General features: G+C 28.3%; 1 protein-coding gene across 1 annotated transcript in view; it reads left to right on the top strand.

The window, feature by feature from the left end:
• LOC142332529 (pancreatic triacylglycerol lipase-like) overlaps positions 1-20,236 on the top strand; it is a 56,944-nt gene extending 36,708 nt beyond the window's left edge. The window contains exons 7-11 of the mRNA XM_075378979.1: positions 5,493-5,636; positions 8,256-8,366; positions 9,014-9,131; positions 12,303-12,451; positions 19,852-20,236. Coding sequence (XP_075235094.1) covers positions 5,493-5,636; positions 8,256-8,366; positions 9,014-9,131; positions 12,303-12,451; positions 19,852-19,994 — 665 coding nt within the window. The 3' untranslated portion in view covers positions 19,995-20,236. The remainder of the gene's footprint in view (positions 1-5,492; positions 5,637-8,255; positions 8,367-9,013; positions 9,132-12,302; positions 12,452-19,851) is intronic.
• Positions 20,237-20,555: the final 319 nt, after the last annotated feature.

Consider the following 20,555-nt stretch of genomic DNA (forward strand, 5'->3'; position numbering starts at 1 on the left):
GAAATTAAATTATCTCATAGTAAACACCTCATATGGAATTTTATAACTGTAGGATAATGAACATTCAGCTGGCTATTACATAGTATTTAGTGGAGTTATTGCATTGCACTTTAGGTTGTTGATGAAGTTGGCCTTTCATCTTGAGGTCCTGGGTTTGAATCCCAGTTAGACATGGCATTTTTACATGCTACAAAATTTTCCATAAAAAACAATAAATAAAAATACATACAGTGGAACACAAGAAGAGAGTATGAATAATGATTTACAACCAGGTGAAGCAAAATAGAGAAGTTTATGAGACAGCAAAGAAGGCAGCCTAAAGAGAGATAGTTGAAAAGAAGGAATAAGTGATAGAAAACTGTATTATTCAATTCAATTTAATATCAAGCAGAGATATGAATTTATTTAAGAACAGACTAAAAGTAAAACAAAACGTGGAAACCATTGTATATATAAAAGATTAGCAGGGTAGACATTGATTAATGAAAGGCAGATTGGCCACTGATGAAAATAATTCTTCAAAAATATGATGTGTGAGATGTGAGAAGTAAGATTGAGAGGGCATCAAGGACTACCTAAATTTAAAAGTTTAGGGACATGTAAGGCACTTTGGCACATACTATTTGGAATGTCATCTAGACCAGATGGAATTTCCGTTAAGTCTTAAAAGCACAGGAGGTGAAAGAGTAGCATTTATAACAAATTCATGACAGACTTCGGTAATGAGTAAGATTCCAGATTGATGAAGAAGAAATATTGACATTCCTACCTACAAGCATAAAGGTGTTACACAAAATTTCCAGAAATATTCTTCCATAAAATAAACAAATCATACTTTGAGAATGATATAAATAAGTATAAGAAGTCAATTGGAAACACATAAGACAAAACCAGCTTAGAATCATGAAAAGGAGAAGCATTATGATGATATATATTATAAAGATCAGTTATACATTTAGGATTTCTAGATTGTAAGATTTAAAATGGAAATGTATGAAGAAGATGATGGTATCAGAAGCATAAGCTGACCTATAAAAATAAAAATTATGTTCTAGGACTCTGTGACTACATTATGCAAGTCCAGTTTGGTTGGATGAACCGTACTTGGTAAAGTACAGAACAGAGTACATCATGGATCTGTATTGAGTCCATTTCTTTTTATTCTGATCATGAACATGATTTCAATACATAACACTAATAGACAAAAAAAGCTTCTCTAAGTGTAATACCATTTTTGAATTGTGTTTTTACATACAGATCTGTAAATATAATTTTTCTATCGCCCTTAGTTTTAAATAAATTACACTTCAAAAAAAATTAAGGGAAAATAAAGTTAAGATTTGTAAAATTTATAATTTTACATGGCCATACCTGTGTTACACTGATTTCGCTGATGCTTTTCTTTTACAAATAGCCTCAGGCACATTCCAACTTAATGTCCATCAGTAATCAGCTAGCATGTTAGTATTCCATTTCCTTTTATAGCGGCTTTACATCACTGAAATGTCTTAGTGGAAACATTCACTGTGTCGTCACTTATGCCTTCAAGGTTGTCTGGGAAAAAATCCAGATGTGAGTGGAGGAAATGTATTTTCAAAGACATATATTACTTTCCATAGCTCTGTATGAGTAAGAAGTTGATTAACAATATTGTGGTAATTGTTGGATTGTTTTTTGCCGAGAAAATTTTTACAAATGTCTTTATATGAAGCCCAAGCTGCACTTTCTACATGTTAACACTGAGTTAAATACATCACCTTTGGCCAACTCTCTTATTTGAGGACCAACAAATATTCCTTTTTTAATTTTTCCTTCACTTACATTTGGAAATTTCTGCCTGATGTACAAAAATCTGGGACTATCCTTCTGCATTGCTTTTAAAAATTTTTTCATTAGGCCTAGCTTGATGTGGAGAAGAGGTAAAAATATTTTTTTTGGGTTCAAGTAAGGGCTCATGAAAAACATTTTTTCCATTTAGATTTGTCTCATTCTTCCACTCTAAACATTATGTTACAAAATCTCTGTCTCAGCTGTCCCATTCACAAAGAAAACACATGTACTTAGTACAGCCTAACTGCATACCTAACAAAATAGCTATAATTTTCAAATCACCACGTATGTTCCAGCTATGTTTTTTTATAATTTATTTTTTCAAGAAGGTCTTTCATCACATCATATGTCTCTTTCAAATTAATACCATAAGCGATTGGTATCGAAGGATATTTGTTACCGTTGTGTAACAGAACCATTTTTAAACCATTCTTGGACGAATCTATGAAAAGGTGCCAGTCCTCAGGTTTATGAACTTGTCCTAAGTGCAACATAAGCTCATCAATATTTGTGCAATAAACCAAATTCTTTTCATAAATAAAGTACTGATAAAGTTCTTTTTGTCAGCTTCGAAAGTCCAAAATTTTTGTATTTTTTTTAAGTAAATACCAACCTTGCAGTCTTGATCCTAACAGTTCAGCTTGATTTTTTTGATAAATTTAAATCCCTAATCAAATCATTTAATTCACCTTGTCATATAATATAATTCAAAATCAAAATCATTGTTATCTTCTTCAGTACTGCCTGATTCTTCATTGCTACTTTTGAAATATACATTCACTGGTGGCTCAGGAATTGGAATAATTTCACTGTGAGGTACAGGCCTGATTGCAGATTGCAGTGAAGGATATTTTACAGCATGTTTAGATTTTTTAGAAATTCCAGACACACTTGTTAAACAAAAGTAGCAATTGGTTACATGATCCTTTGGTTGACGCCAAACCATAAGCACACCAAATGGTGGAGCCTTCCATGTACCTTTCAGCCATCCTCTTAAATATACAGAACAGTTAGTGCATACTGTATGAGGAGCCCACATCTTATCCTGATCACCAGTTTTACACTAAAAGTACAAATGATATGCTTTTTTATTTAAAGGTGTAATGTTTTTTCTATTTGATTTTACAGTTAACTCACCACATACATAACAAAAGGAATCCACATTATTTACAGAATTTCAAGGCATTATGACACTGCACTGTTAACAAACTTAAGACAGCAATAAAACTAAACAAAATTAATTGATTCCTAAATCCAGTGTTTAATACAAACAACACAGTTGTGTTTTCAGCTACATGTTTTCACCTGCACAGACATGATTAATCTTGTCCATGAAGGTTAACTCTTCAGTATTAGATATGATGTCATAATATGTGACTATGATGTGATTTAATTCTTTGTCTAGTATTGTTTATTTATATCTTAAAATTATGTTAACAAAGTTAAACAATAAAAAATGAGCTAATAAAATACAATATAAGAGCTTAAAATAATTATACATTGAAAAATTAAAAAAATCCTGAAGTACAATTTAAAAATTTTTCATAAATGGTGGGTGATAGAAAGATTCTGAGTTCATATTTGTTTCAGCATCAAAGAACAGATTAAAATCATGTATTGCATGTTAGGAAACAAAAATTATGTTTGTCGGTGTAATCAGGAATAGGTACAGCATTGAACTGTATACTTTTATAATCTTTTATAAATTGTATCCTGATTGGAGGGTATCAGCAGAAAAGAAACAGTTGTTGGATTTTTGGGTAGAAATGTTAGAAAGACGGTATTCGAAAGTATGAGCTAATAGAATGAAAACAGAATGTATGGAATATGGGGGAATGTATGAAAAGTTTAGGCAAACCTAACGATGATCTTTAAAATATGTGCGTAGATGTTTGGATCAGTTCTTTAGCAGAATAAATGGTCCATGAAGGATTTTATGACATCTTTGATCAGTATAGTGACATGCCAGACATTTTAAAGAACAAAACGGTATCATAAAAAAATAAAGGCAGGATCTAATAGCAGGTTATATAACTAAGTTAGAAATATGGCTGTGAGTGTTGATGTAACTCTAAAATAAGAAATGATTATGTAAGTAGCATATATATATACTAGACTATATAATTATATATATATATATATATATATATATATAATTATACTAAGTATATTATACTATATATACTATACTTAGTATATATATATACTAAGATGGTCTTTGAGGAGTCATTAAGGAATAGATAACAGAGTGGGGTCTTCATGATTGTCAATCAAATTAGCAATCTACTTTTAGAAAATTATATAAAACTGTATTTTGAATAACTTTATTTGGTGGTAATAATAATATTTACAACTTATATGAGGATGTATCATAGTGACCACTTACTCTGTTTGGAGAGTAATCTTGCATTATGAAGGAGTATTTAGTTTGGTACTGTTGAATTCTGCAGATGGCAATATATATAACATATATAAAAATAACTTCTTATTCTATATATAATAAAATAGCTTATATATATATATTTATTATAATACATACAAAAAAACCAGATAAGTTAATAAAGTTTTATTGTTATTGTATTATGGATATGATACTTGAGATGCCATCTCTAAATTTTTAAATTGGAATTACAAATAGAATTAATGTGAAAGTATAGAAAAATTAATTTACTTTCAAGCAAACTGAGGGTGTTTAAAATTTATTGGAAATTAAAAAATAACATTATGAGTAATTAATTCATCTCTATTAAATTAAAGTGTGGTATAAATAAAAAAAAAAAAATTGGACAAATTACATCCTTCTTCTGTGATTCAGTAATAAAATATGCATATTAGCTCATCTCAGCAACAAACAGTATGTCTTTATGATTCATAATATTTTTTTAATTCGCTCCCACATTTAAAACAAGATTTTATCAATTCAGTTTAAAGCATAAACTGGCACTAGTGAAATAAACAGAACTGTTTAGTTATTAATTTGAAAAGATCTCAGTTTATGTTTTTGATTTTAAGAATCCCATATAGAAATGAAATATTTGAATACTATGGTAGTGTGTTATTATTTTAAAAAAGTGAATTCTTTGAAAAATAAGTTTATGCTTTTGATTTTATTAGACTTTCTTCTTTTTAATTGCTGCATTTTGTATATTTATTTAAATTGGTTTTTTGTAATTAATTTTAATATACTGATTAATCTGTAATAAGGATTTTGTAAAATATACTTTTATTATGAAAATATAAGTGATGTAAAAATTTCTCTATTAACAATTTTAGCATAAATATTGAGCTTTCTTAAAATCAACCAGTTTGATCATGAATAGTTTTAATGTGAATCAGTTACATTACAATATCTATCGATTAAACCAATGAATGAAATTATATTTTAATATTTTTAATTTTTTTGTTATTTAACGTTAATAATTAATTATAAATAGTCATATGTTTATCATTAAAAATTATAATTTAATTCAAGTTAATCTTTTCTCATTTTGATTCAACAGTTTTCTGATTTGCAAGTAAGAACATCAGCAACTTCATTAAAATTACAAATTAAACTAGCTGCATCTAGCAACTCTGTATTTGTTAATATAGTTTTTTCTTCAGTTTTCTTTTAATTATAAAAATAGCAAAAATTTTCTATTTAATTACATATTACATTTCAGGATTAGATGCAGCTCAGCCAGGATTTGAAGGTTTACCAGCTTTAGTGCGAATAGATAAAACAGATGCTAATTTTGTTGATTTAATTCATACAAATATAAAACCAATAGTACCAACATTAGGTTTTGGCCTGATTTCACCAGTAGGTAAGCATTACTTATAATTTTATATTAGATAAAATGAAAATTTTCAAGAATAGCATAATATTTTACACAAAAAGTATAAAATAAGAATTTCTCTATTTAAAAAAAAGTTTTTAAGTAACAGAATTTTTGGCATTTTTGAAATTTTATCAAACAATTTATAATACTGATTGAACAAAGTTGTTATTTATCTACATTTTACAACTTCAGTACCTATCTAAAAATATTTTTTATTAGTAGTATGTAAGTATGGTGAGATATCATATACCATGAGAATAATTTTTAAATGTGTCCCTCTGAAAAATTAAAAAAAAACGTTATAAAAATAAAGTGTAACAAACACTTTGTTTGAAAATTATGGCTACTAAAATATTAAGGCCAAAATCTGCCATAAAAGCATAACTAGGATTCAAATTGTAATTATCTTGTGTGTGTCTTGTTTTGTGTGTATGTGTGTGCATACATACACACACAAAATACACATGCACTCTAAATGACTAAACACAGACCCATTGAAACATATTGAAGTATGTGAACACCAAATTATGATATAAATGAATAGATACTATCCAAATACAACACACCTTTTAACCTCATTCTAAATGCAAACAAGAATATCAATTGCAACAAAAGCAGCAGCAGTTATTAAAGATGAATGCATGAAAGAATGAAAACATTATGATGTAAGTTTTGAAAACAGTGCTTTATTAAATCTGGTTTGTTTTAATATTTATAATGTTTTTATTTTTTAAATTATTCAGATAGGATGATCCATAGCCTACAATTTTAATGATTAAAAAATCTATTGTAATTTTTTAATATTGAATAACAACAAAAGTTTCAAAAAAAGTTACTACAGCTAAATGATGAAGAAAATTATATTGTCAACCGATTTATTTAAATAAATGGATTAAAACAAAATCTGTAAACTAAGTAAACTCCAAAAAATCATAATTTTACAAAGTCCTCTGATGGAATGAGAAAGCAGTTCCCAATTGCAAAAATTAACTTATGTTACAAATTTAGCAATTACAAAAATTGTTCAATATGTTTTCCATTACTGTTTGTCTCTAATACTGATCAATTTAATCATTTTTTGGTGGCCTCTTTTTTAATACTGGGATTGTGTTCTATAACTGCAGCAGAATTATAAATTCTGATTACTAAATTTTTTTAATAATTAATTTTTTTTCATACTATAGATTTTAGAACATTCAGAAAATAAAGACAATCCTTGAGCTGAAGTGTTTATTTTCCCCCACGTAATATTTCAATAATGTTAGGTCAGATGGACTTGGAGTCATCTCTACTTCCAATTCAATAACCTAGATAAGTATTACTCAGGTTGTTCTATCTTGCTGACAAAATGTTAGTATCCTGTAATATTAGAAAATTATCTACCATCACCTTGTTTATGAAGGAACATTCTCTAAAATAAATAAATTATTTTGCAAGAATCTACGTATTCACTTCAGTAAGGTGTTTATTAAAAATGAAAAGTTCCATAATTTTCTTGTCAGTACCACAACATCAACCACTAAGACTAGATTTATGTTAGACTAGTTTCTATTGTCATAACCCATCAGGTTGGTCTAGTGGTTAACGCGTCTTCCCAAATCAGCTGATTTGGAAAGTCGAGAGTTCCAGCGTTCAAGTCCTAGTAAAGCCAGTTATTTTTACACGGATTTGAATACTAGATCGTGGATACCGGTATTCTTTGGTGGTTGGGTTTCAATTAACCACACATCTCAGGAATGGTCGAACTGAGAATGTACAAGACTTCATTTACACTCATACATATCATCCTCATTCATCCTCTGAAGAATTATCTAAACGGTAGTTACCGGAGGCTAAACAGGAAAAAAGAGAGAGAGTTTCTATTGTCATGGATTTTCAATACTTATTGATAATTTCTGAGAGAATTATGTATTTCATTTTTAGTAAAACTTATATAATCAGTAAATAAAATGATACTTTGTGATAATTCTCTGTAATCCAGTGGCAGAAATTTAACTGCAATGCATGATCTTCAAGTTGTAAGAATTAAATCTTTTGTAGTGAAATGGTACAGATTTTCTGTGTCAGTTACCCTTTGTACTTTACTGTAGGATAAATCAATGATATATAATTCCTTTGGTCCAAACCTAAAGGCTACATTAAATTGGTTTAATTATTTTTCTTTTTCTTTGACACAACCTTGAAGCTGACAGAGTAAAACACAGCAGAATAAAAAGTTTGAAAATGATTTGCAGCTAATGCATTTTCATTACAAATATACAACAATAATTATACCTTTATAATCATCATTTTAAAATAGTGATATGTATGCACTGAATTCTACTAGTCAGCATCCATATAAAATTATATAAATACAGTAAATTTAACTCAGTAGTTGAATAGATTTCAATTACTAATTAATGAAATACAAATTTCTCACTGAATTGTCATTTAATATTTTGAAAATGAAACTTCCTTTTAATTTTTTCTTTAAATAGATAATTTTCAAGGAAAAATGTAATTATAATTTGGTCTTTCATTAATACTTTTACTTGTTGATATTATTATATGTATTTTTACTTAATGGCTTGCTGATTTTATATCTTGGTTTGTTTTTTTATTTAGGTCATGTAGACATATATGTAAATGGAGGTCTTGAACAGCCTGGCTGTTATACACCAGATGGAATTAATCAAATTTCATCCATAACTGATCTTGCTAAGGTTCCAGTGAAAGGTAGGATAGAAGTTATAACAAAAGAAAACTAACAATGATGAAAAAATATTTTTTACGTGTTGCTAACTCAGTAGCTGGTTGACTTTTATTATTTAATTTTCATTAAAAAAAAAAAAAATTGTAATTTCTTTACACATCTCCAGATTGAAAATCATTACTATTCTTTCAACTAGAGCAGATACAAAAATCTTAAAAATTGGAATATAAAAATAGTAAAAGAATATTTTTTCTAAGAGTTTCAAGTGTACACATTTCTGCTGAAATTCTTATGCAGAAAAATTTGTCTTTAGGAACTAACAATAATCACTAAGCAAATTCAGACATTCAGAGCAAATAATTGGAATAGTAAGGATTTTCTCCAATCAATAAACAATAATTATTTTATATATATATATATATAAATATACTTGTTAAATGAATGATTAATAATTCATGAAAAATAATTTCAACAATAGGAAATAATTAATTTTACCAAAGTAACACAGAATTTTTAGTAAGAAATTGATATTTACAATAAACTATGAACTATTTATATAAAATAATGTAATAATAAACTAATCTAATAATGTTATTATAATATGCTTTTAAAAATATTATGTAGTTCAGTAAAACAAAACTAATATGAATGCTGTTCACTTTTTGTGTAGTTCTTACTAAATGGATCAGTTGTTCTCATGCAAAATCTCATGAGTATTTTGCTGCTAGTTTGTCTTCAGTGTGTACCCACTGGGCTCGTCAAGCAGGTCATCTTAGGTCTGTAATCAAGTAAGTATTATTAGTAGTAGCTAGGCTGAATTATAATGAAAACAAGTATGACAACTTAAAACAAACTGATCATGATATCCATTAGCTCTTTAGTTTCATCAGATGATTTGGTTTAATCTGGTAAGACCATATTATTTATTACTTCAAACTTATTATTTTTTTGCAAGTTCTCCTGTTGTGTCTTTCTATCAAGAAATTTGCAAAGGTTAATATTGCTACTAAGAGTGCTTTTACATGTTTTTTTTTAATTGTAACTGAGTGAGAAACTACCTGATGGAGAATTTAATGCATCCATTATAGCTTAATTTGTATATCTTTGGTCCTTGTTTATCAGTATTCCATTGTAAGCTTCTTGCATGATTATGTGATTCTAGTTATTGGTTTTGAAAACAAAATGGTAACTTTGTACCCTGAAATCTGATAGTAGTACATCAAATTTTAATATGATATATAAGATACAACGGTCACTTCTATAAAATGTCTTTATCATATTTCTGTGCTACTTACAAGAAAAAGGAAAAAAATAATTGGTTTCCCCTTTGCTGCACCCCTGAGCTCAATATTTAGTTATATATCAGCATGTAAAGTCCACTGAAGTGCAAGCGGTATACAGTCCCAAAAGTGACATCTTAGTAAGCTCATCACAGGGACTAGATGCATAATAAAAATTAACACTAAAAAAAAAAAAAAAACAGCTCTAAATATTACCACTTTTACATCAGATTCTTTACATGTATCATAACCATAAGAAAGAGTGGGTGGGATACATATTTTAAAGTAAAAGTTTACTGAGACACTTCTGTCTCAGTTATTAAGACAATGCTCAGTGTACACTATCATTACTTAGGATAGAGGAATTATAAATTACAATTGTTAGAATTTTATGATTTATGCTATGAAATATATTTCTCAAACAAACTTTTTTCTGTATTTCATGTTTTTTTTTCTGAATTTTTTTTTAATAACTTTTGTATGTAAATATTTGTACTTGACATTATTCTATTAATTTTTTTTATTTTAGTTGTAAATTGGTATAAATGTCTCTGTTGAGTGATGCAATGTGTGAAAATTCTGTATGCTCAAGTTGTATGGGAAAATAGATGAATTAAAAGCACATTTGTTGGTACATTAGTTATGGTGATGCCTAAGAAGTTGAATGATTTTTTGTATTCGTTCTTCCCAGTGAATTGCAATTTGGAGTTGGGGGATTTGGATGTATTTAGGAATTATCATATTTTCTTTTGATAGGAAAGTGTATCATTCATACAGCACAATTCTTTGGATATTATTCATGTGATCTAAGTCTAACATTACATGAGGTATAAATGAATTTTTATTTTTTAAGTATATTTTACATAAGGATTGCAATAAGACCTGTAGTGAACTGACCAGATGCACATTCAACCTTAGGTAAAAAAGATTTGTATAAACATTGAAAACAATATAATCAACCTTTACATTTTACCTCTTAGAAATTGGGTGCACATACCAATAAACTAACAATAATATTAATACCTTACATATAACGTACATAAGCCACAAATTCAACAAGTTCAAATAATTAAAGGCATTTGCGGAATTAATCATGAAACTCTTCAGTCTAAATTGTGGTTTTCCTTAAGATGCAATTATTAATATTTTGCATCTTTCCTTAAGAACAGATACCAAATTAAATGTATGATATAACATAGACCTTTAGAAGAGTTATTAGAATCCAAAAAAGATCCATATAATGCATAGTTGAGTTCCACCCTTTCAACCTCCCTTAAGATGGTTGAAAATTTCTTATACTATTCCTTTAATTTATTTAAGAAACAGTACTTTTTGATTAACATCAAATTTAGATCCTACACTGAGTTATTTAACGTACATATTATTAAGTTTCAATAATGTTTCACTTTATAATTTTTTTAAAATTTTTAATTTGTTGTACTTTTGTCTGCAAAATGAGGGAAACAAACAAAAAATTTGAGGTACAATAAACATTCTTTAATCTATGCTACATACAGTACTAGAAATTGATTAATATATGAATTTGAGGACAAATGGCAACACTTCAGCATGAACTTTACTTCAACTATAAATATACCTGTGTTAGCTCATCACCGTCCAGTATTTAAGTTCCATTTGCAATATAATTCTATGATGAAGGGGCTGAAAATAGATTTTAAAGTTCTTCTGACTATATATCCATACATTTTGAAAAGGAGTTGGTTTTATTAACTCTATTTTTAAAAAATATGCATATTTCATCATGCTTATTTACAAATAGTAGACTATATTACTACAACAGAATTTAAATATGTTTGCTTGGCAATGCTTTTTATTGAATTTTTGTATATTTTACCTTAAAATGGCATCACTAAGATCACCCACTAATAAATGTTAATTGTAATCCTGGCTGCGATTGCAAATACCATTGTTGAAGTAATGAGACCTTCAGATGTCATTTTAATGTTATTTTGGCAGTTGGTGTTTATTCTTGCTTCATATCCTTCAAATTTTAAGATGATACTACTTTAGATGTAGGTGTTCTGGTTTTGATAATATCATTTGTAAGGAGATGCAGTTTATTGTCTTATCTAAAACCCTGTTTATTTTTAATCCTTTCTTTGATGATTAATTTACTATATAAGCTCAAAGCTTGTGCATGAAAATATAAAATGAAAATTTTATAGCATATGGAAAATGTCATGCCTGACTGAGATTTGAACCCAGGACCTCTGGATAAAAGACCAAGATACTATCACTCTTTCACAGTCTAATTTAATTTTAATTAAACATATTGTGTAAAATCTTAAATATTAAATGGCATGCAGCTACCTTAATTATAATAAAGGAATCAGGGATTAGTGATAGTAATAATGTTTTGCATCTAGTGAACAAAACAAAATGTTGGGGAAAAGCTTCCTTCAAGAATCCAGATAAGCTGGTTTAAAAGTTTTTATTTTTCTTAAAAAATTGTATTAATAAAATGATTACCAGCTTTTTCTTCAAAGAAATTTTAAGCACTCATACCTTCTATTAATGAAGTGGTAGTAATACCAATAGTGGTAGTAATAGTAGTAGTAGTAATAGTAACAATAGCAGCAGGAGCAGCTGTAGCAGCAGTAATAAGAATAGTAATAATAATACTTCTTTTATTGATTCCTTATGTTTTTTTTTTTTTAGTGCTGTAACATTAGGAAATGTTGAACCCATTACAGCAGCGTTAACAGAGTGCTCAGCTAAGACGTGTACAGTGATAGGTTTGGATGCACCTAAGTATGAATCAAGAGGAATCTTTGCTGCTACGACAATTCGACAATATCCTTACTGTGGTATGTTTGGAATGTATGAAGGGATGAAAAGAATTCATATAATTACACTTTTTGAAGTAACTTAAAATTGTCAGGTTTGAAAAGAAATATAGAAAAATAGACAAGATTTATTTTTAGAGAATGTTGAAAATGTAAACCTCATTTGTAAGTGGTTTCCAAAAAAGCTACTGTTTGAAATTAATTTAAGAAGGTTGTTATAGTCATTCATAGAAAATGGAAATAATATTTTTTACCTAACAGGTCTGTTATTTTTGATTTTGTAAACCAGCACTAAGTATGGTGTATCCGTTTGGATTGATAAACTAAATTTGTAGGAATTTCAATTTATACGCATTGTCAAATGCAAATTTCAGTTTGTAGGTCTATCCTAAAGTATCTAATCAATGTGCTGTTCATTTTGCCAGGATGAGCCCCAGTTGACCTAAGCATGTCCTCATCTACTCATCTAAGCTTATTTATGATAAAACCCTACCTGATAGGGTACATTGCAGTAGTTGCTAGGCTGTTTATTTATTAAAGGAGAGAGGGGGTATGCTTGAATGTCCACTAGGACACTTCTAACTTTCTGCCTTAAGGTTTGTTATGCAATGACAAAAACTGATATTCAAGGATAATGTGTTTTGTAGTTTCAGGAAATTGACTGTAATTTTATGTGGGATCTCTCTGCTGAGTAAACCCACCATAGAGTCCAAAATGGCTTTTGTTCAGTGATGAAAATTGGAATGTTTTTCAAGGTGCCTTTATCTAACCTCCATAATCTATATGAGGTGATTGGTGAGAAGCTTATAAAATTTGTGAATTAAAATCTTCCCTAAATTTTGTGAAGGATATTTCTGTCAGTTCATAGTGTGTTTATTACAGTTCCATGTGAAACCATAATTCTAGTTGTAGTTGAATTTATTTAACCAACAGGCTTATTTGAAATGTAAGAGTTGTTCCTTTCTTCACAAATGCATCAGCTCTCTCAATACTTTCATTGACTCAGGAACTATCTGTATAAAATATAACACTTCCTAAACACCCTAGGTTAAAATCCTTCCATTCATTTCTAGTCCAGGCCATAGAAAATTCAATTACTGGTTTGGCAAAATGGGAACTGTTGATGGTACTTATCACATGTTAGTTAGAATATTGATGATGATACCTCCCCTACTATTTGATTCAGCTGTAGGTGAAGGATTTATGGAAAGTATTGTGTTTAAATTTGTTGATGCAAGAAAGCAAACTATAGACAAAGTTCAACAGTTTGGAAGCAAACAAAATTTGGCCTGAGTTATAGAACAATAGTTAAGGAATGGGCACATAGTTTAATGATGTTTCAGAATTTTTCATATCTATGAATAGATTGAATAACTAATAGAAGGAAGATAGAAGGACTAAATATAACACTATTGTCAGGAAAAGAAATGGATTTAATTTTGACTAATATTATGAATTCAGTAGGAGTAGTTGGGACACAGCCTGAAAATAAGCGTTTCCCCTTTACTTTTTAGATATATAAAAAGACAAAAAAATGCTTTTTACAGATTCAGATTAATTGACAAAGGACTTCCTAAATATTAATCTTTTTATTTCTGTTAATTTTGAGTGGGATTGATCTTTAAGATCATTAATTTCTAAATGTCCTTGGCATCAGACTCATATAAAGAAATAAAGCCCAGCAGTTATGCAATCTTGTGGTACTACAATCATTAGACTACAACACCAACAATTATTCACCAACTTTAGTTTCTACAGGAACTGTACAGTTGTATGCTCAGTTGACTTGGTAAAAAATAGCACAGAATTGTTATTATGGAAATCTTGTTGCTAACAGTACCACAAGCTTTTGAAATGTGGTGCTATAGGAGAATGTTAAAAATCAGATGGGTGGATAAAGTGACAAATGAAGAGGTATTGCGGCAAATAGATGAAGAAAGAAGCATTTGGAAAAAATATAGTTAAAAGAAGAGACAGACTTATAGGCCACATACTAAGCCATCCTGGAATAGTCGCTTTAATATTGGAAGGACAGGCAGAAGGAAAAAATTGTGTAGGCAGGCCATGTTTGGAATATGTAAAACAAATTGTTAGGGATATAGGATGTAGAGGGTATACTGAAATGAAACGACTAGCACTAGATAGGGAATCTTGGAGAGCTGCATCAAACCAGTCAAATGACTGAAGACAAAAAAAAAAAACAGTACCACTTAATACTTCCCCAAACACTTGCTATTTTCACTCTTATTTAGTTTCCTATAAATAAGTTGCAATAAGTGAGTTAATCTAACATTCTTGTAAATAATTATTATTAATATTTTTCTGAATTAGTTTAGAAGTTAAAATGATTATTTGGCTCTTTAGTAAGGAACAGTAATAAAAATTAAAAAAATTTAATTAAGTTTATAAATGTAAATGAAAAATTGTGTATTATTACTAATTAGAAATCAGTGTGTTTCTTAATACAAAACTAATCAAACTAATGCAAACTGTTTGTTTGTTAGAATCTGTAACAAACAATTTCTTTTAATCAATGTCCAATAGTACAAAATGAATTGAAAAGAATTTAATCCAAAGTCATCATGTGACTCAAACTCATAAGTTGTTTAGCAAGTAGAAATCTTTAAAACAAGGCTTTCAAAAATGGATATTTACTAGACAGTTAAGAAACAATATTATGAACAAAAATGTTATAAAATTAAAAAAAGAAATTATTTATCAACTAGATCGTGGATGCCCGTGTCTTTGGTGGATGGGTTTCAATTAACCACGCATCTTAGGAATGGTCATCCTGAGACTGAACAAGATTATATATCATTTACATCCATACAAATCATTCTCATTCATCCTCTAAGTAATACCTTACAGTGGTTCTGGAGACTAAACAGAAAAAGAGATTTACTAGAAATAATAATGAAAATCATCAACAAAAAAATTTTTGAAATAAATATGAAGTTGATTAAATAAAGTGAAAAGGTAATTTAAAATAAAATCAAATCAATGAAAATTTGTAGTTTAAAACTGACATTAAAAACAGGGTTAGAAAAATATCATATTTATAAATAAAATATGATATAAAGCAAATACAGTTTGCTTTTTTTTTATAGTGGCTGTTTTATTATTCTCTGTAAGTATAATTTTTGACAGTTTGAAGAGTTGTCTTCATCACCTCTCAAAATATCCCTCTTCAGCCATTCACAAAGGAAAAAAGCCACTCATCCTTATATTCCATTCAATTGTCTTGAATACTGTAGATAAATAAATTAAATTCGTTTAATTTAAAAGCAATATTTTAATTACATTATGTAGCTTAGAAACAGTATTCTCTACTGTTTTTATCTAATATGATACAAGGAACCACTATCAAAGAGGTGTGATTTGGAGACTGTAATGAGCTGTTGTTGCCATTTGTGTTTTTTTAATATAGAGTTAGCATTGTTGCATAATTTTTTTTTCAAACATTTATGTTACCTACGCAGCATTCTCACAAATATTTATTAAACTCAAGTATTATGATCAGACATAATAACTATTTCAATAATTAGGAATGTTTCATAAAATGACAATATACTCTCATTCAATTTACTTGTATTATCTGAATTTTGATATCCATAATGTATTTTCAAGTGTGAAAACTTTAAAATTGACTAGAATTTGCTTTTAGTGAAAATTGTAAAATATTCCAGAAAAATTGTTTAAAACTTTATATTCAGTTTTAGTTGTATTGTAGTCAAGTTAAAAAATGTTCCAATATATTGTTTACTAAGTATTTCAGTAACACCTTAGCATAAACATAAGCCTGCTTTAAAATTTCCTCTTATGATAATTATAAAAATAGATACTAATGATATTATGAATATAAAATTGTACTTCTGGACTTATAAATATTTTGTAACTAAAGCAAACAGAAGAAAAACTGACAGCAAGAAGAGATAAAATTATTCTTATGATTTACAGACTTGTGGGTGGTTGAAGGTATTTTTATTTGTTTTGTACCATCAATGATCTCCATTTGTTACTTCTTATAAAGTGAATATGCTAACTTGAGCAGCTTATTCTGGCCATTTACATTTTATTTTGAATGCCTATACTTACTATGACTTGTATAGTCTATAAAATATTATAACCAAATTATTATGGATGAAATAGAAGAACCTGATTTCAAAAGATACAGATTAGTAGTTTATTGATCTTTAACTATTATCTGATGAGAGTTGATTAGTATTAGTACAGAAGTTATTTAGTAAAGCAAATACCACTAGTCAAAAAAAAAAAAAAAAAAAACTTTCTGATTATCTGGAATTGTACATGGTGATTTTAACAAATTTTGGGGTGCTGAATTCAAAATTGTTATCAGAATTTGTGTAATACGTTATTATATTTTTTAGATAGATATGATTTAGATATAAATTTATTTAGGAATGAATGTGTAATCACTGTGAAATCAATATTTACAAAAAAATTGTTTAAATCAACAAAATTTTTATTTATTCAAACATAGATAAATTTAAATACGTTATACATTTTTAAAATAACAGTTTCTAATTGTCTAAATCATTGGAAATGTCTTTAAAATAACAATTTTTAAAAGTTTAAATCACTGGAATTGTCTTACATCTAATTTTTAAAATATGTTGACAAACATTTTCACTTGTACGATGTTTGAAAAGTTTTCTAATCAGAAACCAATAATAGTCACCCATCATTCTAGGAACCATCTTCCTTGGTACTGATACTCCATGGTCTAAATATCCTGATGGAATTGCTCTCCTTGATCATCGATAACAGACACCAAATTTTCGGAAAAAAGTCTAGGTGAGAGTGTAGGAAAAGAATTTTTAATGACATCCTACATCCTAAATGTTTGTACTTTTTATATTTTCTATTGACTAAAAAACCACAAATAATGTCTTTGAAGGACTTCCATGCAGCTAGTTAACACTGGATAAGTTTATCGTCAAACATTGAGTCTTTATGCAGTTTCTTGATTTGCGGACTGATAAATATACCCTTCTTGAGCTTACCATTACTCAATTTAGGAAAACTTATTTTTAAATGATTAAATTCTGGTTGATCTTTGTATAGTGCCTTTACAAAATTTTTCATGAATCCGAGTTTTATGTGAAATGGCAGCAGTATGATATTACCAGTCTTGATTAAAGATAAATCCTTTACATTTTTTTCACCAGCCACGAAGTTCTGCCACAATGGCCAGTTCTTAACATGGTAATGAATTTTTGTATCACAACTACCCCAAAGACAAAGAAAACAATATTTCGTAAAACCACCTTGTAAACCAAGAATTAATGCAACAATTTTCAGATCCCTGCAAACTTGCCACATATGCTCTTTGTACTTTATTGCTTCTAATATTGATGCCATAGTTTCATACATTTTTTTCATATCAACTGCATGATCTAATAGAATAGATGACTGTTTGCTATTGTTATGCAATAAAAATGCTTTCATGCTAAGTTTAGAAGAGTCAATAAAAAGACACCATTCTTAAGGAATACGCTGAATTCCAAATTCATTCATCAGGCCATCGACATCAGTACAAACGCACAATGAATTTTTCATAGTAAAATAAGTCAAAAAATATTTTGTGTTCTACATGTAGTACAGTTTGTTTTTTTTGCTAAAAGATTCCACTATTGCAGTCTAGACTATAGAGGATCAGCAGCTGCTTTGATAACTTTAAATTGTGAACTAAATCATTAAGTTCATGTTGAATAAAATGAGGAGATTTCTCTTCAGATGCAGGAAGAAATTCTTCAACATTCTCTACATCATATGTTTCATTTTCAGATTGGTCTTCTAGCAATGTCAGATTAGATGGTGGTGTAAATACAAGTAACTCCTCTTCATGTTGTACAGGCTTTAGAGCTGAAGATGAATCTGCATATTTTATGAATTTTCTATTTTTGAAATCCAAATATATTTGTCAAATAAAAGTAGCAATCAGTGATTCTTAGGTGCATGCCAAATTGGTACAATAAATGGCTGGCTTGTCGTTTCACCTTCAACCATTCAGTTAGATTTACTGAGCACAATATTCAAATAACATGAGGCGCCCAGATTTTATCTTGAACACTAAGTGTGCAATCAAAATAGAATTTATATGCTTTTTTTATCAATTCAGAAATAGTCTTTCTTTGAGATTTTGGTCTAAATTTACCACAGATATAACAAAATTTGTCTGGATGATTTGAACATCTACGAACGTTTGCAGAGTCATGTTGTAGCAAATAAAAACAAGAAAAATCACTTTTGTATTATAAAGAATTTATGAAAATATAACAAAACATTAATAATTCTGTGAAACACAACACACAGTATAAATTAGTGAAGCTAGACTGAATAAGATTTTAAGCTCTGTAATAGGCAACAACAGATGTCTATATGATGACATGTTTGTATGTGCCTACTTCTCATGATACAATTTATATATATATATTTTTTTCTTTATTAAGCATTTATGTGTATTGTTTTAAAATAGAAATACAGAAACTATTCTTAATTGTGACAAGTAATTGATCGATATGAGTTTATTATAAAAAACTTTACAAATTTATGATTTAAATAAAACCTTTATGTAGTAACATAATTTCAATAACATATTTGAAATCAGCACCCAAATTACAGTGAGAAAAGTTGTGTAACATGTTTGATACAAATTTTATGTTGACTAGTGTAATTATTGAGTTAATTAGTAAAGAATGCAAGTTCCTTATATTACAGAGAAAAATAAAAACCCTACTGGAAACTAATGTAAAAAAAACAAGTATACTTACACATGGATAAAAATTTTTATCTAAACACAACCTAACATTTAACTTACTATAAACAAATTTTAGGTATTTCCATTATAAAAATGTTTAAGTTATCCCTCTTAATTTCACAAAATCTTTCCTAATCTCTCCATTATCAAAGCAGTAGATAGTGCTTCAATAGATAGTGTCACTATAAATTCATTCATATAATGATATGTGGTTTAATAATAAGGTGTGAAAAATTATTTTTAGCTGAGATGTATTATAAATTTTAAGGTTTTCAGCTGTTTCAAATAGACTGTCACTTTCCTGAATGTAGCTAATAAATTTAAAGAATCGCTTTCACAGTACCCTGTTTGAAGTACAATAATTCTATGTTTTTGTTATTTTATGAACAACCCAGTTTACTTTGTATTTGTATCAGTGTAAGATAGTGGACCACTTCATTTGTGGATTATTATACCTTTACTTGTTACTGGTGTTGTTATACAGATAGTTTTAAATCCAGTGAAAGATTATCAGTCTTTATTCACTACAGTGATCAAAGCAATCAATAGCGGAAAGAAACAAATAGCTGAAAGATTTATTATAATGTATTTCAAGTAAATTATTAGATTATAAAAATATATTGGCATAACATTTTTTCAGATAACTCTGAGCAGGAATATGATAAAACAATAAGAAAACAAATAAAGTCTAATGATGATATCAGTCTTTTGGATTCAGCAACCAAATTCCTGGATGGAGTACCTTCAAAGCCGTTACCTTTTATTTCAAAAAAACTATTTTAACTATTGGTTTATAATACTTTTTATTTTTTTGCATGCACCCAAAATCTAGCATAAAGTGTGTTTAAATCCAGCAATTTATTTTCCAGAAATATTATCTTAACTTCTGGGTTAGAATGTCCTTTTGTAAATGAATAAGTTTGAATGTATTAATAAGATTATAACAGTTTAAGTTTGATATATCATGAAAAATAAGATATTTTAATGTAAAAATATATATTTTTATATAAAATTTGTTTCATAAACTTTTTTTGTAATATTTTTTCAATGAGTTTGCTCTGGCGTTATTTTAATAAGCCAAATACCTGAAAGAGTCCATTTTTATTAAACTCTGATTTCCATTCAAAATCCTCATCCTTTATTTCAGTTAAAAAAAAATTAACAAAATTGCACAAGCTACTGTTCTGAATGTTAGTAATTAGGTACAATTAAATACACATTATTATTCTTTATAGAGGGTGTACATTCACACTCTGATGAAATCAGAATGTCAAGAAAGTTAAAGCTAAAGGAAAGTAGCCTATTGATTCATTTTTCTACGCAATGATATTGAATAAAATGATG

Source organism: Lycorma delicatula, chromosome 1, assembly GCF_047948215.1.
Source record: "Lycorma delicatula isolate Av1 chromosome 1, ASM4794821v1, whole genome shotgun sequence".
In the NCBI taxonomy this organism is placed as follows: Eukaryota; Metazoa; Arthropoda; class Insecta; order Hemiptera; family Fulgoridae; genus Lycorma; species Lycorma delicatula.